The sequence below is a fragment of the Macaca mulatta genome, chromosome 19, assembly GCF_049350105.2.
Source record: "Macaca mulatta isolate MMU2019108-1 chromosome 19, T2T-MMU8v2.0, whole genome shotgun sequence".
In the NCBI taxonomy this organism is placed as follows: domain Eukaryota; kingdom Metazoa; phylum Chordata; class Mammalia; order Primates; family Cercopithecidae; genus Macaca; species Macaca mulatta.
In genome coordinates, this window is record NC_133424.1 from 14468867 (window position 1) to 14496049 (window position 27183).

The 27183-nt window shown below is 52.6% G+C and overlaps 1 protein-coding gene across 17 annotated transcripts; it reads right to left on the bottom strand.

Moving 5' to 3' along the window:
- Positions 1 to 1310: 1310 nt before the first annotated feature.
- BRME1 (break repair meiotic recombinase recruitment factor 1) lies at positions 1311 to 27166 on the bottom strand. Of its 17 annotated transcripts, none has more exons than XM_077977579.1 (10): positions 27108 to 27166; positions 26754 to 26851; positions 25731 to 25782; positions 15529 to 15703; positions 13262 to 13343; positions 12906 to 13010; positions 9005 to 10276; positions 5444 to 5538; positions 2292 to 2384; positions 1311 to 1933 (listed from the first exon to the last, which is right to left on the bottom strand). In XM_077977579.1, exons 3-10 carry the CDS (start codon positions 25759 to 25761, stop codon positions 1783 to 1785), a joined length of 2004 nt encoding a protein of 667 aa, XP_077833705.1. In that variant the 5' UTR covers positions 25762 to 25782; positions 26754 to 26851; positions 27108 to 27166; the 3' UTR covers positions 1311 to 1782. The 17 variants fall into 17 exon arrangements, with proteins under 17 accessions (XP_077833705.1, XP_077833699.1, XP_077833704.1 ...); XM_077977573.1 differs by lacking the exon at positions 26754 to 26851 and adding an exon at positions 6131 to 6265 and having other exon boundaries at positions 27022 to 27159; XM_077977578.1 differs by lacking the exon at positions 26754 to 26851 and adding an exon at positions 6131 to 6265 and having other exon boundaries at positions 27108 to 27147.
- Positions 27167 to 27183: the final 17 nt, after the last annotated feature.

Consider the following 27183-nt stretch of genomic DNA (forward strand, 5'->3'; position numbering starts at 1 on the left):
CCCCCAGCTCCGTACTGGAGATGGGGGCTTCATTTGAGGAAGAAATTGACAGACAACTAGATGGAGCCCCCCGTATCCTCTTCACTAAGGAAGGTGAATGGTGATGTCACCATGGATGCCCCAGTGACAAGCCAGGCAGTTTAGAGCAAGGGAGGGACAATTAGGGGGCAGGGAATGGGACCATGTCCTGGGGGATTGGGCAGGAGTGGTGGCCTAGGTGGGCTTGGGCAGGAGCAGAAAAATGGGGCCGTTCTGGCAGGGCGGGGGGAATGCACGTGGGGGAATCCCCACGCCCCTGCCTGCCTCCTCCACCTCCAGATCTTGTCCTGTTGAGGCGACGGGGCAGTGCTCAGGAAGCCAGGGCACCCACTGTGCAGTCCACATTCCTACCCCCGGTCCACAAACCAGCCCTGAGGCCTGTGGTCTGGTGGTGAGGAATGGAGCGTTGTTGTCCCCTCTGCCCTTGGCTTTCCAATTTAAACTGGAACCAGAGGCCCTGGGGATGGGGGTGGGTCCTTGCAGACAGCTGGGTCGTGGAGGGGAAGTGGGGAGGAGGAGAAAGAAAACAGAAGGATACTAGCAGCTCCCAGGGTCTGGGAATGAAGTTAGGGTTTCCTAGGGCAGAGCCGCTGGGGCTGGAGACCCGGGGAACTGGGCTCACACCAGGGCATGTCCTGGTGGACAGGGGGCTCACCTGGGTGTGAACCCGCCCTGCTCTTTCCTGCCCTCCTGCATCAGGTCTCCGGGGTATAAGATTGCAGGGTGGGAGGAGGACCCTGCCTGAGCCGTGGGAGCTGGGGTGCAGGAGTCACAGAGTGCTTCATGACGTCGAAGGTCCAGTCAGCCTTTCGGTGACAGATTTCATAGAGGCATTGTTTTCTGTAAATGGGATGACTGCAGCCCCTGTGGCTGCTAACAGGACTGTCATCTGGCTGTTGAGAGGCTTGCGTGGGATGAGAAGTGCCACGACTTCAGCCATGTTTGCATCCATAACAACCTCCTGGGATAGCCTCCTTCCTGGCTGGGGCCCGCAGGCAGCTTTCCTGGAGGACCTGAGCACTGGACTCACCCTGCAGCTGGGTGATCTCCCAGGGCGTCTCTTAGGCTTCTACGAACCGTGTGTGTGCTGAAGAGCCTGCACACACAAGCGGGCACACAGTCACCCACCCCTGGAGATTTGCACCCCTCTTGCTTTCCCAGGGAAGCTGAGGTGTAAACTCGTAGAGGGTGAGGAGGAGGAAGTGGGTAGAGAGGTTTGTGGGCGGAAGGTGAAGGAACTGAAGCCTCAGCCCCAAACAGCAGGTCACGGGGCCTCTACAGAATCATTTATTACGGGTCTTCCCAGAAGAAATAAAATGGAAATAGGGAGAAAGAAAACAAAGGGAGCTCTCTTCTCCTCCAGGAAAGAAACAAATTCTGAACCTTCCATACTTGGCTCAGGAGCCTAAAATTTGCAAATCCGGACAGGATGGGCCCTTGCAAATCCGGACAGGATGGGCCCTGCTTGGAGGTGGCCGGCTTCCTGGAGCCCAGGCCCGCCTGAAGCCACTGGGGCTGCAGGAGACGCAGTTTCCCTCTCTGAAGCCAAGGGAGGCTACTGACCTTGATCCTGGCCAGGTGAGGCCAGGACCTCGGGGCCGCCTTTGTGTTGTCCATGGAAGACCAACTTCCGGGCAACTGAAGGGAGGTTTGTAGGGTCCACTAGGACCCCCTGGAGCATCTTGGAGGAGGTCCGCAGGCATGGGGGCTGGGTGGCAACGGAAACACAGACCTCAAAGTGGCCTACAGTTCCCTCCAGGGTGGGTCCCCTCGAGGGACATTCCCAGGCCCCTTGGAAGGGTAAGGCAGGGGGGCTTTGCCTCCCGGCTTTGTCTTCCGGTAGTTGAGACGCTTGAAGGCTTCCAGGTCCCGGTGGGTGCCCATGATCAGCCGGCTGCGGGGGAAACACAAGCACACGTGTGGGGCTCAGTGGTCACCAGGTGACAGAGGGGGCCGTGCCTCACAGCCACACGGTCACCAATGACTCAGATGCACACACACGGCTCACACGCATGTGCACATAACCAGAAAGGGCCTGTTGCAGCACAGGCTGGGCCTGTTCCAGCCTTTCTTCAGAGCCCGTGTTCTGCAAAGGACTAGGGAGGGGGGCACGGTGAGGGCCCAGCAGCAGTGGGGTGCCTGACCCTCGATGCCCACCCAGGGGCTTCACACTTCAGTCCCTCCCTGCTCCTCTGAGTCCCCACCGGCCTCCCGCAGGCCCCATGCCCTGTGAGTCCGAGCCCAGCCCGTACTTCAGGTTAGAGAGCTCAACGATGAGGCCATGCACGATGTTGGTGCCGTCTTCCATCCTGGAGGCCTCAGAGGCCTGGATCCCCACGAAGGTCCTGGCGGGCAGGGAAGGAAATTGAGAGTGGCCCGACCTCACCGGACTACCAGAAGCTCTCCAGTGGGAGGGGCTTCCGCCGGGCTTTACGCCATCTCTTCCGGGTGTCCAGCCTGTCCTCCTCTGTTCACGACAGAACCCTGATGGTCAACCCAGCTGGCTCCACTGCCCAGCAGGCCCAGAACCCAACCACTTCCCTACCCTCCCCCTGCCCTCTCAGGATGCTGCTGCCACCGCCTCCCCAGCTCCTGCCCCTGCGGTTTGCCCCCCACAGGTACCGGGGGCTGTGAACTTGGAAACCTGGCTCAGAGGCAAGCCCTCTCCTCCTGCAGCTGTGCACCACCTGCTTTCCCTGTGCCTTCCCCTCATCTCCCACTTCTCCCCTCCCGCTTGCTCTAGCCACACTAGACTCCTGGCCATTCCTGGAGCACCTCTCAGGATTCTGGAACATTCTTTCCCAAATGTCTCCTCCTGATGGTGGGTGGTGGCTTCCCTGATCACCCCTTACATTTTAACCCCTTCTCCGCTGCCTTTTTTTCCCCAACACTCTGCCATCTGATGATCTAATCTGCTGTCTCTCATGTCCCCACACCCCGAATCCCCCACTAGCAGTCAACTCTGTGTTTTGTCCCACACTGTCTCCCCAGCACCCAGGGCAGTGCTAGAAAAGCCAGCCCTGCCGGGCGCGGTGACTCACGCCTGTAATCCCAGCACTTTGGGAGGCCGAGGTGGGCGGATCACAAGGTCAGGAGATGGAGACCATCCTGGCTAACATGGTGAAACCCCATCTCTACTAAAAATACAAAAAACTAGCCGGGCGTGGTTGCAGGCGCCTGTAGTCTCAGCTACTGAGAGGCTGAGGCGGGAGAATGGCGTGAACCCGGGAGGCGGAGTTTGCAGTGAGCCGAGATCACGCCACTGCACTCCAGCCTGGGAGACACAGCGAGACTCTGTCTCAAAAAAATAAAAAATAAATAAATAAATAAAAATACAAAAAATTAGCTGAGCATGGTGGCGGGTGCCTGTAGTCCCAGCTACTCAGGAGGCTGAGGCAGGAGAATGGTGTGAACCCAGGAGGCGGAGCTTGCAGTGAGCAGAGAGCCGAGATCCGGGCACTGCACTCCAGCCTGGGTGACAGAGTGAGACTCTGTCTCAAAAAAAAAGAAAAAAAAAAAAAGAAGAAAAGCCGGCCCAGATGGCATTCATATCTATGTAAGATTTGGGAGGTCAAGGCGGGAGGATGGCTTGAACCCAGGAGTTCAAGACCAGCCTTGGCAACGTAGTGAGACCCCGTCTCTACAAATAATACAAAATTAGCCAGGCATGGTGGTGCATGCCTGTAGTCCCAGCTACTCAGGAGGATGAAGTGGGAGGGTCACTTGAGCCCGGGAGATGGAGGCTACAGTAAGCTATGATCCTGCACACCAGCCTAGGCAACAGAGCAAGACTCTTATCTAAAAAATATCCTGCCAGGAACGGTGGCTCATGCCTGTAATCCCACCACTTTGCGAGGCTGAGGCGGGTGGATCACTTGAGTCCAGGAGTTCGAGACCAGTCTGGGCAACGTTGCAAAATCCCGTCTCTAAAAAAAAATATACAAAATTAGCTGGGTGTGGTGGTGGGTAACCATAGTCCCAGCTACTTAGGGGGCTGAAGTGGGAGAATCACGAAAGCCCAGGAGATCGAGGCTGCAGTGAGCTGAGGTTGCACCACTGCACTCCAGCCTGGGTGATGGGAGTGAGACCATGTCTCAAAAAAAAAAAAAAAAAAAAAAATCACGGAAGATCCAAGGAGCCACAGAACGCCCCCCCCCCTCACAGAACAGGTGCCACTCTCGGACATGGGCAGTACAGGGGGCCAGGCAGGTAAGTGGGGGCCACTCGCCCTAAACCCGTCCATGCCCCAGGCTTGGCAGCACCTCCAGGGCTGTCACTATGGAAACTGCTGTCCTGCTGCTCCTGCCTTGGTCACCCTGAGGTGACTGGCAGCCCCTGGGCCTTAGCTTCTTGTGTGTGTCATTTAGCCTCAAGCCAGACCCCAGGCCCTCTGGGAGCTTCTAGACATCCAAGGCAGCGGGGAGGGGAGCTGCATTGGCCCTGGGACGTCAGAGATTTAGATGTGAACCCTCCTGGCTCTTCATTCAAACCACAGCAGGCCACTCTGATGAACTACCTCTGGTCCGCGTGCAGGTTGTGTGTGTGGATAGGGGAGGTGGCCAGTGGCACAGCAGGTACAAGTCACAGGGAGTGAGGGCAGGAGGCGGGGACAGAGCTGCCCTCTGCTAGGGGAGGAGAAGGAGGAGGAGGGTGTGGGGGCCATACACAGCCAGGAGCTGAGTCCCAAACCCTCCTCCACCCCCACCAAACAGAAACAGAAACTTGGCCATAAATAATTGATAAGCTGCCGCCTCTGCAGAGAGGCAGGTTCAAGTGCCAGGTAACATAGAGGGCAGCCGCCCAGCCCTGGCTTCGAGGAGGGCTGCGGGAGGGCACGGGAGGAGGGGACAGACTACAGGGACCACGGGCATGGTGCAGGGGAGAGGGTGCCCTCCCCACACACAGCAGCCTGGAGGACGGCTAACTGGTGGCCTGCGTGAGGGAGGAGGTGGTTCGCCTAGGGCAAGAGCCAAGTAGGGAGGGGAGAGGGTGAGGGCAGGTTAGACTCACTTGAGTGCCCGCCTGGTGCCAGAGCTAGGAACGGCTCCAAGATGGTCTCAGCCAACAGTTCTGAGCCCTGTCTGGGTCCCTTCCCCTTCCCAGGGACTCAGGAGGAAGCTTTGGCCCCTCTTCCCAGAGAGAAACAGCCCACAGAGCCGGGGGCACTGTCTCAGGGCTCCTAGGGAGACACTGGGTTGGGTGCCGATCACTGGTCACTGTCGCCCATTCTCTGCTTTCGGGGAGCAAGGGAACGTGTACAGTTTGAAAGACAGGGCTCAGCTCCCCTGATGGACTGCGGAAGTCGAGGCCCAGGGAGGGAGAACTGGGGTCCCCTCCGTCTGTCACCCTCCTTGGTAAAATTGGTGAGGGTCCTGGAGCCACTTCTCACCCACCCCACACCTACCTCAGCTGGGCCTTGGCCACTGCAACAGGGTCTCCATTGGCACGTGGGCTGGGGCCCGGCCAGCAAGGGCCCGGCTTGTTCCCGGAAGGAAAGAACTGGAAAGAGAACACAAGGTGTGAGTGCCCGGGGCCCAAGTCGAGCAAGCTCTGCACAGGGGACCCAGAAGTCACGTTGATGCCTTTGGCTTCACTGTGGCCACAGTAGGTCACACTGGGGCCGGCTAGGACTCCTGCAGAGGCAGAGCAGTAATGGTGAGGAACTCCACGATGGGTAGACCCAGGGCTACCAGCCTGGGCTGCACCCATCCTTTCCCCTTGGAAAGAGAAAGGCCACAGCCAACCCTGGTGTCCGCTCCTAGGCCTGGGCCTCCCACAGGCTGATCTGGGCAGTGGGGGTGCCCCTTTGGCCCTGACACCGCTGCAGTCTCCTGCATGCCCCTCACTATCTTTATGGGTACGGAGAAAACACCAAGGGGTAGCAACTGCAGTGAAGTGGAGTCATCTACCTTGGCTGAATGAGCCACACACATCCTGTTAGGAAAGGAGTTTGCAAATTTAACACGAGGGGAAAACTCCCAGTGAATATAGGGGAAAGCCTGGTAACTCCAAGGCACTTAAGCTTCTAAGCATCAATGGTGGTTTAATTTCCATGGAAAATGTCAAGCTCCATTATAAAGTGGTGACTTACAATGTCCCTCAGAAAAGAGGCAATGAGCCAGGCTGGGCACGCCTGTAATCCCAGCACTTTGGGAAGATGAGGTGGGAGGATCGTTTGAGGCCAAGTGTTCCAGACCAGCCTGGGCAACACGGCAAGACCCTGTCTCTACAAACAAACAAACAAACAAAAAAAACCCCAAAATTAGCCAGGCATGGTGGCACACACCTGTGGTCCAGCTACTCGGGAGGATGAGGCAGGAGAATCAACTGCTTGAGCCTGGGAGGTTGAGGCTGCAGTGAGCTGTGATTGTGCCACTGCACTCCGGTCTGGGCAACAGAGCAAGGCCCTGTCTCTAAAATTTAAATTAAACGACTCCATATGCGGATTGCAGAAGCTCTATCGGTCCAAGAGTGAGCACAGAGGAGCTATGAGAAAGTAACACCAAACCCTCCCATGACGAGACCTTGGTTTGAGGTTTCAAAGCTCTGTCTCTGCTGTGTCACCTCTGAGTCTCCTCCTCTAGCACAGTGCGTGACCATGGTGAGGTCAGGACGAGGTGCTGAGACGGCCCTCTCAATCCATCTTTGCTATTCCCCGTGCCCCTGCCCATGCCGGGAGACATGGGCCTTGGCCTTCCTGCCAGGAGCCACCCGGAACCTTCCCACGGGAATGTGTTCCTTGCCTGGGTCGCCTTGACTTGCTAGGGAACGCCTCGTGTCAAAACCAAACATGCCTAGGCCTTGGCAGTGCTGTCAGGGCGGTGCCTCCTCCCCTGGCAGGGGAAAGGCTGCCGGTGCTGGTCAGGTCTGACCAGCCAGCTGTCCGTCTGGATCCCCCCGAGTCTGGATTTCAGGGTCTTTTTCCAAGCTCGCAGTTTGGCAGCCCATTTAGGAGGGTTAGGGGCTTCACCTGCTGGATGCCACTTAGCTGCACCTGGCCCCAAACACCTTAACCATTTCCCAGCCTTCTCTCCAAGCCACCACCCACGAGAACACAGACTGGAGGCAATGGAGGCGGCTCTTAAGTGAGGGATTTGCATTTTGCAAGGCATGAGGCTCTCATAAAATTTCAGCTGCGCCCAGCAACAGAACTCCTGCCTTTCCCACACGCTCGTGTTCAGCCTCTACCACTGAACTGCACTGTGACTCACCAATTTTTTTTTTTTTTTGAGACAGGGTCTCTGGCACCCACGCTGGAGTGCAGTAGCGTAATCTCGGCTCACTGCAACCTCAACCTCCCGGGCTCAAGTGATTCTCCTGCCTCAGCCTCCCAAGTAGCTGGGATTGCAGCCATGCATCCCCATGCCTGGCTAATTTTCTTTTCTTTTTTTTTTTTTTTTTTTTGAGACGGAGTCTCGCTCTGTCGCCCAGGCTGGAGTGCGGTGGCCGGATCTCAGCTCACTGCAAGCTCCGCCTCCCGGGTTTACGCCATTCTCCTGCCTCAGCCTCCCGAGTAGCTGGGACTACAGTTTTTTTGTATTTTATTTTAGCCCGCTACCTCGCCCGGCTAGTTTTTTTGTATTTTTTAGTAGAGACGGGGTTTCACCATGTTAGCCAGGATGGTCTTGATCTCCTGACCTCGTGATCTGCCTGTCTCGGCCTCCCAAAGTGCTGGGATTACAGGCTTGAGCCACCGCGCCCGGCCAATTTTTTCTTTTTTGAGACAGAGTCTTGCTCTGTCACCCAGGCTAGAGTGCAGTGGTGTCATCTCAGCTCACTGCAACCTCCGACTCCCGGGTTCAAGCGATTCTTCTGCCTCAGCCTCCAGAGTAGCTGGGATTAGAGGCACATGCCACAACGCCCAGCTAATTTTTGTACTTTGGTAGAGATGGGGCTTCACCACGTTGGCCACGCTGGTCCTGAACTCCTGACGTCGGGTGATCCTCCTGCCTCGGTCTCCCAGTGCTGGGATTATAGGTGGGAGCCACTGTGCCTGGCCATGAATTTTTTTTTTTTTTTTTTTACATCTCGACACAGGGACAGCAAAGAAACAGAGGCTGACATTTGAAAGGCAAATTTGGCTCTGTGTTCCAGGATGCGGCAGCTGGGGCATGACCTGGGTGCCAGCCTGGCTTCCTCCCCTCCCGCCTGCCTCACCTCCAACAGGTGCATGAACTCTTCCAGAGTCTTCGCTGCTACACCCAGTGTGTGGACAGAGAACCGCCTGCCTCCCAGGGTGTGACTGTGACGCCCTCAGCCCAGGCTCAGGTGTGCCAACAGCTGGGGAGGTCACTCTTCCCCTGGGGGGCAGGGCTGAAGCAAGGCTGCCACCTGCCCAGACAGGAGAACGAATGCCAACAGCTGGCACCAGCTCTGGAGCCAGAGGAGGCCACATCTGGGCAGCCAGTGGGGCAGGCAGATCCCTGAAGGAGGCAAAGCCCTTACAAGTTCTGGCAGAAAAACAAAATGACTTATGTATGTTTGGGAAAGAATCATATCAGGACCCCCAGAGGACCCTAAGGAGATGGGCAAAGGCTCTTTTGCAGCTTGGGAGTGAAGCCCCCTCCCCAGGCCCAGCTTCTCTCCATCACCCCACTGTGTCCACCGCCCTCAATACATGCCCCGGGACCCCACAGCCAGGGTCAGGCACTGAATCAGAAGCTGCCAGGGGCTGGCACTCCTGGGGACTCCAGTTCAATGTGGGAGGCCCGGCTGAGAAAGCAGCTGTGTGTCACCATCCCTGGATATGTAGACAACCACCGAAAGGCAGGTCTATACTTTCTGGAAAACCACCGACTCCACATCCAATAGAGCTGCAACTCAGACTCCTAGAGTCGTTGGCTGTGTAAATGGTACGCCCTGAGCCCCAGCTCCCCCTCCACCGCTGTGCCACGTGAGGAGAGGGCTTGTGGAGGTTAGGTGCCTGCCCTGGGCAGGTATGTCTGTCACTCGGGGCAGCTCTTACCTGCTCAGGCGGGGCTTCGAAGTCAGAAGCGTCCAGGGCATCCTGTATCTGGCTGTCCAGCAGGAAGTCGAGTTCCACAGCTGAAGAGTCTGCCCAGGCGGCCTGGTCTGCAGAATGAGGCAGGTGGTCTTGCTGCCCTGCCAGGTCTGAGGTGGTGTCTATGCCCTGCTGGGCCCCAGGCTCCTGGAGAGGGCTGTCTGCTGCTTCTCTGTGTTCTGGCAGAACAGAAGCTTGCGGGGACACACGGAGCCCCTCAAGGTCTTGTTCGAGGTCCTGGCCACCTGACTCGGCTGCCTCTGGAGTAAGGCCTGGCTCCTGCTTTTGATCGACACATGGACCCGTGTCCGTGGCTGCATGGTTGGAATCTCCAGCGCCCATCATGGACTCTCCACTCCCGGGTGCCAGAGCCAGGGAGGCTGTCGGGCCCACTGGGACATCGCCAGGGGGCTTGTCATCCTGCCCTGCCTCCCCCATTTCTCCTGCGGTTTCCCCAGTGAGTGGGGTGCAGCCTGGCAGGGCCCTCCTGTAGCCTCCATCAGCGGCCTTCCTCTTGGGAGAGGCAGGTGACATGGCGCTGGCCTGCCCATCGGGCCCAGCCACCTCCAGAGCCCTCTCTTCCAGCTCAGCAGGGTCTGTGCTCAGGTCTGCAATGACAATCATCCCGAGGGAGGAGCATCCCAGGCTGCTATGAGTCCCTTCCCCTTCCCTGCCCATCCTGCTGGGGGTCTGCTGGGAGTCAGGAGAGCCCTGGGCCACAGACCCGGGTTCCAGGCACCAAGAGGCAGGGCCCAGTCCCAGAGCAGGGCCCAAGGTAGGAGCTGATGCTGGGGTACAGGGGATACTGTCTCCCTCCTCCTGGGGCCCTCCAGGCAGGCCAGCCCCTGCTGTCCTTTGGGCCCCTCCCTCCTTGAGGGCTCCTCTGTCTGGCTTCTCCCCTTCAGAATCACTGCTTGGTAGGTGTTCCTTTTGGCCACGATCACCTGGAACCCCATCTGTCTCAGGCCTGCTGTCTTCAGCCCCTTGTTCTGACAGGTGGTCTTGGCTGGCCCTCTGTGAGGAGGACAACCCCGTCCCCCTGTCTGGAGGGTCATCAGGCTGAGAATCTCCACTGCTGGGCACAGCCTGCACAGGGCTCTGGCTGCTCTGCTCAGGGTGGGCACTGTCTGCCTGCGTTGGGTCCCCCGGCTCCGTGGCCTCCTGGAAGGGGAGCCCCAGGGTCTCCACTAGCGGCTGGCATCCTGGACTCTGGGCGCTGGACTCTGGGAGGGTTTCCTGTGGACAGAAAAAGACTCAGCCCCGGGGCCTTTGATAACCAAGTTCTCCAAAGAGTTTTCTATTAGTTTGGTGTAAAAGTAATTGCGGGTTTTGTCATTACTTTTTTTTTTTTTTTTTTTTTTTTTTGAGACGGAGTCTCGCTCTGTAGCCCAGGCTGGAGTGCAGTGGCCGGATCTCAGCTCACTGCAAGCTCCGCCTCCCGGGTTCACGCCATTCTCCGGCCTCAGCCTCCCGAGTAGCTGGGACTACAGGCGCCCGCCACCTCGCCCGGCTAGTTTTTTGTATTTCTTAGTAGAGACGGGGTTTCACCGTGTTATCCAGGATGGTCTCGATCTCCTGACCTCGTGATCCACCCGTCTCGGCCTCCCAAAGTGCTGGGATTACAGGCTTGAGCCACCGCGCCCGGCCTTTGTCATTACTTTTAATGGCAAACACTGGCCAGGCGCAGTGGCTCACGCCTGTAATCCCAACACTTCGGGAGGCCGAGGTGGGCGGATCACTTGAGGTCAGGAGTTCAAGATCAGCCTGGCCAAAATGGTGAAACCCCATCTCTACTAAACATACAAAAATTAGCTGGGCACGGCGGCCCACACCGGTAGTCCCAGGTACTCAGGAGGCTGAGGCAGGAGAATCGTTTGAACCCGGGAGGTGGAGGTTGCAGTGAGCCAAGATAGGGCTGCACTCCAGCCTGGGTGACAGAGTGAGACTCTGTCTCACATACACAAAAAAATTAATGGCAAAAACCGCACTTACTTTTGCACCAATCTAATAGTTGTGACTGCCCTGTTCAAAGACTCAGATGTTGGCACCGGCCATCATGCATGGAAATAGGCATCAGTACCAGGGCCAGCGACTGGAGGGGGATCTGGAAGCACAGAAACCTCTCCTTCCATCAAGCTCTTCTCTCTGCCAGCACCAGACACTCAACAAGATCAGGGATATGAAAATCAAGGTGGCATTCAGACCACACCAATGTTAATTTCCTGTTTATTATTATTTTTAGACAGAGTTTCACTCTTGTTGCCCAGACTGGAGTGCAATGGCACAATCTCGGTTCACCGCAACCTCCACCTCCTGGGTTCAAGCGATTCTCCTGCCTCAGCCTCTCGAGTAGCTGGGATTACAGGCATGCGCCACCATGCCCGGCTAATTTTGTATACTTAGTAGAGACAGAGTTTCTCCATGTTGGTCAGGCTGGTCTCGAACTACTGACCTCAGGTGATCTGCCTGCCTCAGCCTCCCAAAGTGCTGGGATTACAGGCGTGAGCCACCGTGCCCAGCTGCTATTATTATTTTTATTATTTATTTTTCATAATTTTGAGACAAGGTCTCACTCTTTCATCCAGGCTGGAGTGCAGTGGTGTGATCACGGCTCACTGTAGCTTTGACCTTCCTAGGTTCAGGTGAGCCCCCCACCTCAGCCTCCCAAGTAGCTGGGACTATAGGTACACACCACACCTGGATAAATTTTGTGTTTTTTTATACAGATGGGGTTGTGCCATGTTGCCCAGGCTGGTCTGGAATGCCTGGGCTCAAGTGATCCTCCTGCCTCGGCCTCCCAAAGTGCTGGGATTACAGGTGGGAGCCACTGCACCTGGCCAAGTTTTAAAACAATTATTGTAGGCTGGATGCAGTGGCTCATGCCTGTAATCCCAGCACTTTGAGAGGCCGAGGCAGGCGGATTGTTTGAAGTCAGGAGTTCGAGACCAGCCTGGCCAACAGGGTGAAACCCCCTGTCTAATAAAACTACAAAAATAAGCCGGGTGTGGTGGTGTGCACCTGTAGTCCCAGCTACTGGGGAGGGTGAGGCAGGAGAATCGCTTGAATCCAGGAGGCGGAGGCTGCAGTGAGCCGAGATCGCACCACTGTACTTCAGCCTGGGTGATAAGCAAGACTCCATCTCAAAAAGAAAAGAAAAAAAAAATTATTGTAGAGATAGAGTCTTCCTATGTTGCTCAGGCTGGTCAAGGGAAGTCTCCCAAAGTGTTGGGATCACAGGCACGAGCCACTGCACCTGGCCAATTGCCTAGTTTTGATGATGGACTACAGTTATGCACGGTGTTACCACTCGGGGAAGCTAGAACAGAGAACACCAGAACTTCACTCTGTACTGTTTTTTGTTTTTTAAAAAATTGTGGTGAGGCCAGGCTTGGTGGCTCACACCTGTAATCCCAGCACTTTGGGCGGCTGAGGCGGGCAGATCACCTGAGGTCAGGAGTTCAAGACCAGGCTGGCCAACACGGTGAAACCCCGTCTCTACTAAAAATACAAAAATTAACTGGGCGTGGTGGCAGGCGCCTGTTATCCTAGCTACTCAGGAGGCTGAGGCAGGAGAACTGCTTGAACCTGGTGGGGCGGAGGTTGCAGTGAGCCAAGATGGTGCCATTGCACTCTAGCCTGGGTGACAAGAGTAAAACTCCGTCTCAAGAAAAAAAAGGAAAAAAAAAAAAAAGAATTGTTGCATACTCAACATATATCCATAGCACAATGTACTGAAAACGGCGGGTGGAAGAGAGGTGCAGGCCTCACCATTGCCAAAGAACTCCAGGGTGAAATGGGGCTGCCGAGGCTGGGCCAGGAGGCCGCACGTGCGCTGGGCTCAGCCTGGCTGATTTTAGAGCCTTACCAGGCTAAAGGCCCCACTCCTGAGGTTCTCATCCTTTGTCTCTCCTTTTCTTGCCACTGTCTTCCTGGATTTTGCAAACTGGGGAACAAACCTCCCAACTGAGTTCTGTAAACCGGATACAAGAACAAAGCAGCAATAAAGATAAGGGAGGAATGAGGTCTCAGGAAAAAAGCAAACCCAAACCTGCTCCTTTCTTGTAGCCTGGAGAGAACTCCACCCTTGCCCTTTGGGTATCTTCCCTCCAGCCCCTGTAGACCATGAGTGAGCAACTGGGGACAATGAAGGGAGACACAGAGCCGGAACTTTAAGGGAGGCAGCGGTGCTTCTACATCCACGAGGCCACAGGACAGGCTCACCTGGGAAGGAGGAAGGGGAGCTGGCTCCTTCTCTGGTTGACGGAGGAGCCAGCAGGGAGCTCCTGTTTCCTCATCTGGGGAGCTGTGTAGGAAAAGATAAAACTGAGGAAGATCTGCCCGGGTACTGTGGCTCACGCCTGTAATCCCAGCACTTTGGGCGACTGAGGTGGGCAGATCACTGAGGCCAGGTGTTCGAGACCAACCTGGGGGAACATAGTGAAACCCTATCTCTACTAAAAATACAAAAATTAGCCGGATGTGGTGGCACATGCCTGTAATCCCAGCTACTCGGGAGGCTGAGGCAGAATGGCTTGAATTTGGGAGGTGGTGGTTGCAGTGAGCCAAGATCGTGCTACTGCACCCCAGCCTAGGCGACAAAACAAGGCTCTGTGTCAAAACAAACAAACAAACAAACTGAGGGGGATCTGAAATCCTCCTAGGTTGTCACTCACATATTGAGACAAATGCAAAACAAAATCTAAGAGGAAACCAGTGCTAAGAGTCTCCTAGGCTGGGCACGGTGGCTCATGCCTTTAATCCCAGCACTGTGGGAGGCTGAGGTGGGTGAATGCCCAGGAGTTTGAGACCAGCCTGAGCAACATAGTGAGACCCTGTTTCCACAAAAAGTTTAAAAATTAGCTGGACAAGGTGATGTGTGCCTGTGGTCCCAGCTACTTGGGAGGCTGAGATGGGAGGATCATCTAAGCCAGGGGAGTTCAGGCTACAATGAGCTATGATCACATCACTATACTCCAGCCTGGGTGACAGAGCAAGACCCTGTCTCAAAAAAAAAAAAAAAAAAAAAAAAAAAAAGTCTGCTAGATGGAAGGCCCTGGAAAACCTGCTTTAAAAGAGTGGGATGGGGATGGAGAAGCAGTGACCTGAGAACATTTAACGGGCAAGGAGGGTGCAGAGTCCCACTTGGAGAATACACTGCCTCAACAGGTGACTTTGTCACACTTATAATGCCAGGAACTGCCTTCTGAACTGGGAATAGGGATATTCTCATTTGGACGGACACTCCAGCTCTCACAAGACACATTCTAGAGAAAGGAAATTGTAGATGCAAGAAACATAGTGTCTTTAAAAACTAGTGAAACTTAGGGTTATATTGAAATAAATAAGGGCCAGGCGCAGTGGTTCACACCTGTAATCCCAGCACTTTGGGAGGCTGAGGCAGGCAGATCACCTTAAGTCAGGAGCTCAAGACCAGCCTGGCCAACATGGTGAAACCCTGTCTCTAGTAAAAATACAAAAATTAGCTGAGTGTGGTGGCGGGCGCCTTTTATCCCAGCTACTTGGGAGGCTGAGGCAGGAGAATCGCTTGAACCCAGGAGGTGGAGGTTGCAGTGAGCCAAGATTGTACCACTGCACTCCAGCCTAGGTGACAGAGCAAGACCCTGTCTCAAATACATACACACATCCATAAGGATATAGATATCATTTTGTTTTGGCTAATTATTTTATTCTTGTAGATATGGGGTCATCCTCATTATGTTACACAGACTCCTCTCAAACTCCTGGGTTCAAGCAATCCTCTTGCCTTGGCCTCCCAAAGTGCTGGGATTACAGGCATGAGCCACTGCGCCCAGCCCTGATTGCTTTTCTTTTTTATTGGTCATTAGCTCGCATAACAACAATTCCTTTGTTCCCTTCTTGATTAAGGAGGAGGAATGTGGAAGACGGATGGGTTTGACCAGCAGACAGAATATGAGTTATAGAATATAAGTTCTGTAACCTTGAAAAATTCAGTGTTATCTTTGTCCACAGTTAAAACTTCTTTTTTTCTTTTATTTTTTAGATGGAGTCTCGCTCTGTTGCCCAGACTAGAGTGTAGTGGCATGATCTCTGCTCACTGCAACCTCTGCCTCCTGGGTTCAGTCGATTCTCTTGCCTCAGCCTCCCGAGTATCTGGGATTACAGGTATGTCACCACACCTGGCTAATTTTTGTATTTTTAGTAGAGACAGGGTTTTGCAATGTTGGCCAGGTCTCAAACTCATGACCTCAAGTGATCCTCCCTGCTAGGCCTCCCAAAGTGCTGGGATTACAGGCATTAGCCACCATGCCTAGCCAAAACATCAACCCTTCTTACCAGCGAGGAAAGCTAGGAGAAGTAAGATCCGATGGCCCTGAGCTCTGGGAAGGAGTGGGTCACAGCACTGGATAGGTTGTGGGTCTACTTCCCAAAGCATTGCTGTCTGCTGAGCTGCTGTGCTATGTGGACTGTCAGTGGGGAGACCTGCTGGAATGCTCACAGCCACCTACCTGCAGACCGCCTTTCCTGGTTCCTCCCCGTGCTGCTGTGTAGAGGGAACAGGTCCCAGTTTACTCTCTGGCTCCTCAGGGTGATGTAAACAGCCCAACATGGAACTCTGGGGGTCCCCATCAGAGTCTCCTAGCCTTGGGGTCTTTAGGGGTTTTGGAGGACAGAGTCCGTCTCCTGTTTTAGAGATAGAGGAAGATGAAGGGGTGGGGGATACAGCCACTGCCATGGCTGACAACTGAACACAGCAAGGCCACTGCTGTCTTGAAAGAAAGCAGGCTCGTTCCAAGGGCATGAAACCCCCGCTCTGATGCTCACCTGGTGAGCGAGAGATGGACTGGAACCCCTATCAAAGGTGGGACTTATGAGCTTATGTGGCCATGAGATTCAAAGGCTTTTTACCTATGGACTGGCCGGAGCTGAGGCTGAATCAGGAGGTGGCCTGGCCTGGCTCCAGATCACACAGAAGAACCTGGCCTGGCCGACTCTCTTTCTGGGGAAGTGGTAAGGGGTGTGTAGTGGGTCCCAGCTCAAACAACTCTGCAGAGGGGTCATTCCTGTCTTCTCTACCAAACATCCCCTTTCATGAGCCTGACTTCTTCCCTTCTCAGCTTTTCTGCAAGTATCAATGTCCTGGGTCATCTCCCGTCTCCCCCACTACAACTAGGCTGCACGCGAGAAGGGGCCGAATCCATCTCACTTTCTGCGGGGTCCCAAGTGCCTGTAAGAGCATCCTGTACACTGTTGGTGCTCAATAAATACTTAGGAGATGACTGGATAAATGCACACCACCAAGTGCAGACAAGACTAAATTATGTACTACTCTAGTGTGCTGAGACATCTGTGAAATAGCCATCCTGGGAAAACTGGGACTCACAGTCAGTGGGTGCTGAAGAGGTGATGCTTTGGCCACGTCCTGGGCCCTTGCATTTCTGCACTAACTTCCCCATCACTGAAAGCAATTGCGATGTGTCTTCTTCCGGCATTTAAGAGGCTAAAGATGCTTACTGACATCTTTGTATACATAGCACGGTGGCTCATGCCTATAATCCCAGCACTTTGGGAGGCTGAGGCAAGTGGATCACCTAAGGTCAGGAGTTCAAGACCAGCCTGGCCAACAAGGCAAAACCCCATCTCTACTGAAAATACAAAAATTAGCCAGGCATGGTGGCACCCACCTATAGTCCCAGCTACTTGGGAGGCTGAGGCAGGAGAATCACTTGAACCCGGGAGGCAGAAGTTGCAGTGAGCTGAGATTGCACTACTGCACTCCAGCCTGGGTGACAGAGTGAGACTGTCTCAAAAAAAAATTAGTATGTATTATATATTATATATAAGAATACATATGGATTCATATTTAACATATACATACATATAAAATATATTATGTTTACATATTACATATTTATAATTATAAATATATATTAAATTATATATTTCTAATATATCAATATATTATAAAGTTATGTACTTACATATTTACATATGATGTATATTATATATTTATTAAATATATACAGTATATATTATATATCCCACTATATTGCCAGGTTGTTCCATGTGATCTAAAGCCAGGCCATGCCACCTCAGGATTCAGCCTCAGCCAAATATGTAAATATATATATTTATACATACATATTTATATATGTATTTATGTATTATATATACTACATATATATATATATTTTCTTTTTTTTAGACAGGGTCTGGCTTTGTCTCCCAGGCTGGAGTGAAGTGGTACAACTGTGGATCACTGCAGTCTTGACCTCCTGGGCTCAAGCCATCCTCCCGCCTGAGGCCCCTTGAGTAGCTGGGAAAACAGGTGTGTGCCACCATGCCCGGCTAAGTCTTTTTTTGTTTTTGTTTTATAGACACAGGGTCTCACTATGTTGCCCAGGCTGGTCACGAACTCTGGCACTCAGAGTTCGTGACCTCTGTCTCGGCCTCCCAAAGTGCTGGAATTACAGCCATGAACCACTTTGCCTGGCCAGCATCTATTTTTTGAATTAAGAAAACTCACTTACATTGAAGCTTTCAATAGTGGCTGGCTTGTAAGACTTCCCCAAACCTGGCCCCACCTAATCATGTATTCAGTGCACAAATGATAAGGGTTGACTCTAGTGAGTTCCACACCAGAAGCCGTCCTAAGAACTTGTGTGTGTTAAGATAAAAGCTCAAGGCAGGGTGCTGCTGTTATGCCTGCCTTACAGAAGTAACATTGAGCAATTCAATATTATCTTTGTCCATGATTAAAATATCAGCCTTTCTCACAGCCTGTAATCCCAGGACTTTGGGAAGCCGAGGCAGGTGGATTGCTTGAGCTCAGCAGTTCAAGACCAGCCTGGGCAACATGGCGAAACACTGTCTAAAAAGTAAGAAAACTAGCCAGACATGGTGGCGCACACCTGTAGTCCCACGTACTTGAGAGGCTGAAGCGGGAGGATGACTTGAGCCCGGAGGAAGAGATTGCAGTGAGTCTAGACTGCGCCACTACACTCCAGCCTGGGCAACAGAACTAGAGCCTGTCTCAAAAAGACAATTAGGGGCCAGGCGCGGTGGCTCAAGCCTGTAATCCCAGCACTTTGGGAGGCCAAGACAGGGGGATCATGAGGTCAGGAGATCAAGACCATCTTGGCTAACACGGTGAAACCCTGTCTCTACTAAAAAATACAAAAAACTAGCCAGGTGAGGTTGCGGGCGCCTGTAGTCCCAGCTACTCCGGAGGCTGAGGCAGGAGAATGGCGTAAACCCGGGAGGCGGAGCTTGCAGTGAGCTGAGATCCGGCCACTGCACTCCAGCCTGGGCGACAGAGCGAGACTCCGTCTCAAAAAAAAAAAAAAAAAAAAGACAATTAAATTAAAATAAATAAAAAGGGCAATATGGCAAAACCCTATCTCTACTAAAAATATAAAAGTTATCTGGGCATGGTGGTGGGCACCTGTAATCCCACCTACTTGGGAGGCTGAGGCAGGAGAATCGCTTGTAGCTAGGGGGCTGTGGTTGCAATGAGCCAAGATGGCGCCACTGCACTCCAGCCTGGGAAAGGGAGTGAGACTCCATCTCAAAAAAATTAATAATTAAATTAAATTAAAAGGAAAGATGTAAGAATTGACACCCAAGGGCCCCAAGTTCCCAGAGAGGTGTAAACATTGAGGCACACGGAGGCCAAGGAACCAAGGCTGGCACCCCATCCAATTCCAGAACCAGCACACTTAAGAATACTTGAACATTTACTGAATGCCTACTATGTAGTAGATTTCTACCAAGGCACAGACAACAAAAAGACAAACCAACAGCCAGGTGTGGTGGTACATGCCTGCAGTCCCAGCTACTCAGGAGGCTGAGGGGGTAGGATTGCTTGAGTCCAGGATCTCACTTGGGTAACACAGTGAGATCCCACCTCTAAAAACATTTAAAAATTAGCTGAGGGTGGTGGCATGCACCTGTAGTCTCAGCTACTCAGGAGGCTGAGGCAGGAGGATTGCTTGAGCCCTGGAGGTTGAGGCTGCAGCGAGCCATGATTGTGCCACTGGATTCTGGCCTCAGCAACAGAGATAGATCCTGTCTCTAAAAAAAAAAACTGAAGAAGGCCGGGCGCGGTGGCTCAAGCCTGTAATCCCAGCACTTTGGGAGGCCGAGACGGGCGGATCACGAGGTCAGGAGATCGAGAACATCCTGGCTAACACAGTGAAACCCCGTCTCTACTAAAAATACAAAAAACTAGCCGGGCGAGGTGGCGGGCGCCTGTAGTCCCAGCTACTCCGGAGGCTGAGGCAGGAGAATGGCGCAAACCCGGGAGGCGGAGCTTGCAGTGAGCTGAGATCCGGCCACTGCACTCCAGCCCGGGCTACAGAGCAAGACTCCGTCTCAAAAAAAAAAAAAAAAAAAAAAAACTGAAGAATAACACTATCCAGGGCTGGGCGCGGGGGCTCACACCTGTAATCCCAGCACTTTGGGAGGCTGAGGTGGGTGGATCACCTGAGGTCGGGAGTTCAAGACCAGTCTGACCAACATGGAGAAACCCCATCTCTACTAAAAATACAAAATAAGCCAGGCATGGTGGCTCATGCCTGTAATCTCAGCTACTTGGGAGGCTGAGGCAGGAGAATCACTTGAACCCACAAGGCGGAGGTTGTGGTGAGCCGGTATCACGTCACTGCACTCTAGCCTGGGCAACAAGAGTAAAACTCCGCCTCAAAAAAAAAAAACACTATCCAAACCCCAGGTGGACTCTTTCCAACCTCAGCTCTGCACTACACACTCACACACCCTGAAGTAAACCTACTGAATGAGTCTCTCTTTCCTCGATGCCAATTGCTAGGGTCTGCCTCAGTCCTCACTCAGCTATTTGCCCTCCACTAAAACACAGTGATCTTCCTGTAATTGCTTCTAATTCTTCTTCTTCTATTTTTTATTTTTTGAGATGGACTCTTGCTCTGTTGACCAGGCTGGAGTGCAGTGGCACAATCTCAGCTCACTGCAACCTCCATCTCCTGGGTTCAAGCAATTCTTCTGCCTCACCCTCCTGATTGGCTGGGACTACAGGCACAAGCCACCATGCCTGGTTAATTTTTTTGTATTTTCAGTAGAAACAGGTTTTCACCATGTTGGCCACGTTGGTTTCGAACTCCTGATCTCAACTGATCTGCCTGCCTTGGCCTCCCAAAGTGCTAGGATTGCAGGTGTAAGCCATGGCGCACAGCCAATTGCTTGTAATTCTGTCAGTTATGGTTTGGGAGTGCCCATTTAGAACTTTATCCCACTGCTGTGTATTTGCTTAGCGCTCCCTGGGAGAAGCATTTTCCTTTGTCCCCTGACTAGAGCTGGAGGATCTCCAGGGCAGGAACTGAGTGCGCTGCACCCTTTGATCTCCTCCTCGCCCTCCCCCGCCCCCTCTGGTGCCCACCTCAAAGGATGCAGCACCACAAGTAAGGCTCCGATGGACATTGCTTATAGAAACACATTCCTAACCATCCAGGCACGGTGGCTCACGCCTGTGATCTCACCACTTTGAGAGAGTGAGGTGGACGGATTGCTTGAGGTCAGGAGTTCGAGACCAGCCTGGCCAACATGGCGAAATCCTGTTTCTACTACAAATACAAAAAATTAGCCAGGCGTGGTGGTGGGCACCTGTAGTCCCAGATAATCAGGAGGCTGAGGCAGGAGAATCACTTGAACTCGGGAGGCAGAGGATGCAGTGAGCCAAGACTGTATAACTGCACTCCAGCCTGGGTGACAGAGCAAGGCTCTGTCTCAAAAGAAACACGAACTTGTGGTCTGCCAGAAAAGACAAAATATAGCTGCTTTGTTTATTTGGTTTCTTGAGATTCTCAAACACTTGCTCACTTGGCTGATCGAATGGCCATTTGTACCGAATAAAAAGCAAAAAAATATCAATGGCATTGAAGAGTCTTCTCTTTCCTTCCGGCGATCTGTCCACATGGGACTAATTTAAGAAAAAATAAGGCAGAACCTTGTGTTCAACACCAAAGACTGAAGACATTGGGAGGGAAAAGGCCTCTCTCCACCCTTCCAATATACAGAGAAAGGGCTGTCCAGGGCCAGCCCTGAGGTCCACTGAGCTGGGGAGTCTACCGCCAACAGAGGCCCCAAGTGACCTGCTGTGGGTGGGCCTGGCTGTCCCCAGCTTCCCCCTCCAAGGTCAGAGAAATTCTGATGCCTCCAAGCAGCCTGTTGCTCATCTCTGCACAAAACATGTTCAATCTGCTGATCATTTCCTCTTCTGTCCATATCTTGGGGGAAAAACATGAACACCATTCCCTAAATTCATCAGCCACTAAATTAAAAAGTCATTTCAAAATTTTGAAGAAATTCAACTTACATTAGAAAATGATAGGCAAATGGAACTCTACTACATCATATTTGGAGTTTGTCTTTCTGACTTGGTTTGTTCCTTTTTTTTTTTTTTTTAAGACAGAGTCTCACTCTGTCGCCCAGGCTGGAGTGCAGTGGCGCAATCTCAGCTCTCCCAGGCTCAAGCAAGTCTCGTGCCTCAGCCTCCCAAGTAGCTGGGATTACAGATACATGCCACCATGCCCGGCTAATTTTTGTATTTTTAGTACAGATGGGGTTTCACTATGTTGACCAGGTTGATCTTGAACCCTAACCTCAAATGATCCACCTGCCTTGGCCTCGCAAAGTGCTCAGATTACAGGCAGGAGCCATCGTGCCCAACAATCTTTCTTTTTTTTTTTTTTTTTTTTAAGAGACAGGGTTTTGTTCTGTGTCCCAGGCTAGAGTGCAGGCGCAGTCACAGCTCACTGCAGCCTGGAACTCCTCAGCTCAAGCCATCCTCCTGCCTCAATCTCCTAAATAGCCAGAACTACAGGTGTGTGCCACCACACCTTGTTAATTTAAAAAATATATTTTTTGAGACTGGATAACATTATGTTGCTCAGGCTGGTCATTAACTCCTGGTCTCAGGCAATCCTTTTACCTCGGCCTCCCAAGTAGCCTGGAGTACAGGTGCACGCCACCATGCCTGGCTATTTTGGGGTGTTTTTCTTTTCAAATGATGAAATTGTATAGGTATACTGACAAGTAAACATGGTCATGATCTACTGCAAAGTGAAAAATGGAGGTTGCAGATCAGTAAGTGTGATGATCTATTTTCCAATAAAAGCACTTTATTTGGGCCAGGCATGGTGGCTCATGCCTGTAATCTTTGGGAGGCCAAGGCAGGCGGATAACATGAAGTCAGGAGTTCGAGTGCAGCCTAGCCAACATGGTGAAACCCCGTCTCTACTAAAAATACAAAAATTAGCCAGGCATGGTGGCGGGTGCCTGTAATCCCAGATACTCAGGAGGCTGAGGCATGAGGATCACTTGAACCCAGGAGGCAGAGGTTGCAGTGAACCAAAATCATGCCACTGCACTCCAGCCTGGGTGACAGAATGAGACTCTGTCTCAAAAAAAAAAAAAAAAACAAAAAAAACAAAAAACAAAAACAAACTCAACACTGTATCTGTATATATACAGAAAATGTCGGCCGGGCGCGGTGGCTCAAGCGTGTAATCCCAGCACTTTGGGAGGCCGAGACGGGCGGATCACGAGGTCGGGAGATCGAGACCATCCTGGTTAACACGGTGAAACCCCGTCTCTACTAAAAAATACAAAAAACTAGCCGGGCGAGGTGGCGGGCGCCTGTAGTCCCAGCTACTCGGGAGGCTGAGGCAGGAGAATGGCGTGAACCTGGGAGACGGAGCTTGCAGTGAGCTGAGATCCGGCCACTGCACTCCAGCCTGGGTGACAGAGCGAGACTCCGTCTCAAAAAAAAAAAAAAAAAAAAGAAAAAAAAAAAAAAGAAAATAAGAAAATGTCTGACCAGGCATGGTGGCTCACACCTGTAATTCTGAGCACTTTGGGAGGCCAAGGCAGGTGGACTGCTGGAGCCCAGAAGTTCAAGACCAGCCTGGGCAACATAGTGAGGCCTCGTCTCTTCCAAAAAATACAAAAATTAGCCAGGCATGGTGGCACACACCTGTAGTCCCAGCTATTTGGGAAGCTGAGGTGGAAGGATCAGCTGAGCCTAGGGAGGTAGAGGCTACAGTGAGCTCTGATTGCGCCACTGCTCTCTAGCCTGGGCGACAGAGCAAGACTCTGTCTCGAAAAAAAGGAAAAAAAAAAAAACAGCTGGGTATGGTGGCTTACCCCAGTAAGCCCAGCACTTTGGCTGAGGCGGGCAGATCATGTGAGGCCAGGAGTTTGAGACCAGCCTGGGCAACGTGGCGAAACCCCATCTCTACTACAAATACAAAAATTATCCGGGCGTGCTGGCAGACACCTGTAATCTCAGCTACTCGGGAGGCTGAGGCAGAAGAATCAGCTGAACTTGGGAGGCGGAGGATGCAGTGAGCCGAGATTGCGCCACTGTACTCCAGTCTGGGCAACAAGAGCGAAACTCCGTTTCAAAGGAAAAAAAAAAGTCTAGAAGTAGTGTACTGAGGTTAGAGTCCTGCCCTGTTTTTCATGCTGTTCTATAGTTGATCATTGTCCTATGGCTGAGCTAGATGTCAACATTAGGGAAAGCTTGGGGAAGGGTAGCCAGAACTCTCTGAATTATTTTGGCAACTTTTCTGTAAGTCCCAGATTACTTCAAAATAAAAGTTTTTAAAAAAAGTCTGGAAGAGCCAGGCGTGGTGGCTCACGCCTGCAACCCCAGCACTTTGGGAGGCCAAGGCGGGCGGATCATGAGGTCAGGAGATCAAGACTATCCTGGCTAACACGGTGAAACCCTGTCTCTACTAAAATTACAAAAAAGTTACCCTGGCGTGGTGGCGGGCACCTGTAGTCCCAGCTACTCGGGAGACTGAGGCAGGAGAATGGCGTGAACCCGGGAGGAGGAGCTTGCCATGAGCCAAGATCGCACCACTGCACTCCAGCCTGGGTGACAGAGCAAGACTCCGTATCAAAAATAAATAAATAAATAAATAAAATAAAAATGAAAAAAACGAAAGTCTGGAAGAAGAATTGTTAACAGCGGTCTACATTTGTGTACTGCCTTAGGTCAGTTCTGGGTGCTTTACAGATACTAACCCACATGTGAGCTCTAAGGGCAGGATTCTCCACCTTGGAGGACATTTGGGATTGCATCATTCTCTGTGGTTGGGGGGCATCCTATGCATGGTAGGATATTTGAGCAGCATCCCTGGCCTCCACCCACTAGATGTCAGTATCATTTCCCCAGTTATGAAAACCAAAAGAAGTCTCTAGGCCAGGCACAGTGGCTCACACCTGCAATCCCAGCACTTTGGAAGGCTGAGGCAGGCGGATCGCCCGAGGTCAGGAGTTTGAGACCAGCCTGGCCAACATTGTGAAACCCTATCTCTACTAAAAATACAAAAATTAGGCAGGTGTGGTGGTGTACATCTGTAGTCCCAGCTACTCAGGAGGCTGAGGCTGCAGAATCACTTGAACCCGGGAGGTGGAGGCTGCAGTGAGCCAAGATCTCGCCACTGCACTCCAGCCTGGACAAGAGTCAGACTTGGTCTCCAAAACAAAAAAGTCTCCAAACATTGCCAACTATCCCTTGGGGGTCAAAATCCCTTCCTGTCACCTAGTTGATAAACACTGCTCTAAAGGAAAGGGTGGTGACTTTTATTATCCCCAATTTACAAAAGGGGAAACTGAGGCACAGAGGAAATCATCCACCACCACACAGTGAGCAGAACTGGGATGAACCCAGGTTTTGGGCCCCAGAGTAAAACACTCAGCCACATGCCAAGTAGCCTTGTAGTACATCAAGCATTATTCCAGGGGTCATCTCTAGTACTGGTTCCGCAGGGAGGCTGTCCCACTGCCCTGAAGCCTGGGGAGGCCTCCTCTAAGCTGTGGGACCCCACCAGAGGCTTGCAGAAGCTCCAGAAAACTTTCACTTTTACTTTTCCTGTATGCCCTCTCCATTATTTCTATTTTTCTTTCTTTCCTTCTTTTTTGAGACAGGGCCTCACTCTTATCAGTCAGGCTGGAGTGCAGTGGTGCGATCTTGACTCTCTGCAACCTCCACCTCCCAGTTCGAGCGATCTTCCTGCCTCAGCCTCCTGAGTAGCTGGGACTACAGATGCCTGCCACCACCACAACCAGCTAATTTCCTTACTTTACATTGTAGAGACAGGATCTCGCTATGTTGCCCAGGCTGGTCTCGAACTCCTGGACTCAAGCGATCTGCCCACCTCGGCCTCCCAAAGTGCTGGAATTACAGGTGTGAGCCACCACACCTGGCCTTCTATTTGAATTAAATCCTTTTCTTCTTTTCTTCTTCTTTTTTTTTTTTTTTTTTTTTTGAGACAGAGTCTTGCTCTGTTGCCCAGGCTGGAGTGCACTGGCACCATCTCAGCTCACTGCAACATCGGACTCCCAGGTTCAAGTGATTCTCCTGCCTCAGCCTCCCGAGTAGGTGGGACTACAGGCACGTGCCACAACACCTGGCTAATTTTTGTATTATCAGTAGAGATGGGGTTTCACCATGTTGGTCAGGCTGGTCTCAAACTCCTGACCTTGTGATCTGCCCGCTTGGCCTCCCAAAGTGCTGGGATTACAGGCACGAGCCACTGCACCTGGCCAATCCTTATTTTCTTTTAAGGAGGTTGGGACGGTCATGTTAGCCAAATCTGCAATACACAAGCCCACATTCTTCCCACGAGCACAAGTAGAAATCAAGAAGTGTTCATTTGAATGAACATACCTGAGGTCCGCAGCTTCTTCCTCTTTGTCATTTTATCTTCCCCTTGAGAAATCTGAAAACAAGCAAAATCTCTCATCATTATAAGCAGTCCCTGTCTCTGTTTATATCCAGTGGCTTTGGCTGAGAGCAGAGGTTACCCCCGCCTCCACCTCGGCTCATGTGGCTGCCCCAGGGGTCAGATGGCTCCCATTGGGACACAGCGTGGGACACAGAGTCACAGCTACTTTGGACCATGGCCAGGTAGGAATTCAAACCTCCTCCAAACTAAAGATCTTATGCCCAGGACCTGAAAGACAAATGGGACCTCGGGGGTCCTTATGGGAAGCCCCGGGGACCTACACTCTGGTCCCTGGGATGAAACAGCCTGTGTGAACCCTCCCTCCCGACTAGGGTATCTGGGGGCCCTTCCAAGGACACTTGAGGACTCTCCAGGGGCCTCTGGGGCCTTTGGAGACCAGCCCGGCCAATATGGTGAAACCCCCTCTCTACTAAAAATACAAAAATTAGGCTGGGCGCGGTGGCTCACGCCTGTAATCTCAGCACTTTAGGAGGCTGAGGTGGGCGGATCACTTGAGGTCAGGAGTTCCAGACCAGCCTGACCAATACGGTGAAACCCCGTCCGTCTCTACTAAAAGTACAAAAATTAGCTGGGCGTGGTGGCACACACCTGTAATCCCAGCTACTCGGATGGCTGAGACAGTAGAATTCCTTGAACCCAGGAGGCGGAGCTTGCAGTGAGCCGAGATCGCTCCACTACACTCCAGCCTGGGCGACAGAGCAAGACTCCGTCTCAAAAAAAAAAAAAAAAAAAAAAAAAAAAAATTAGCCAGGCATGGTGGCACACACCCGTAATCCCAGCTACTCAGGAGGTTGTGGCACGAGGATCGCTTGAACCCAGGAGGCAGAGGTTGCAGTGAGCCAAGATCGTGCCATTTTAAAGGGGACAGCTGCATCCTTGGAGGGGCAAGAGCTGCCACAGGCCGGTTTCTCCCAGCCTTGGGGGCCACGCAAGCCAAAACGGACCTGGGCCGCAGAAGTCGCTGAGGACCCTCTGTCCTTATCAGAAACGAACTCTGCCTGGATCCGTTGGGAATAAGTCGGTTGAATTATCAGCGTTTACTCTTTTTGGAAAAAATAAATGGCCAAATTGGCCCTCACAGAAGCCTGGAGGCCTCGAGTCGGGAGCTGAAGGATGGAAAGGCCTGAGGGTGGGCGCTGTGGACCCCGCTCCCGGTGACAAGCCCCACACTAACACTACGTCGACCACCGAAACTCCACAGTGAGTCCTCACAGTGAGTCCTTCCGCCCACGTGAAGCCGGAGCCTATCGGTGACTGAGGGACGCTGTGAACCTCACACAGGTCGCCGCCCCTCCCACCTGCGCTCGCTCTGCCTCTTTCCCGCGCCTCGCGAGGCCCCGCCCCGCGCATGCGCGACGCAAGCACCGCCCACGC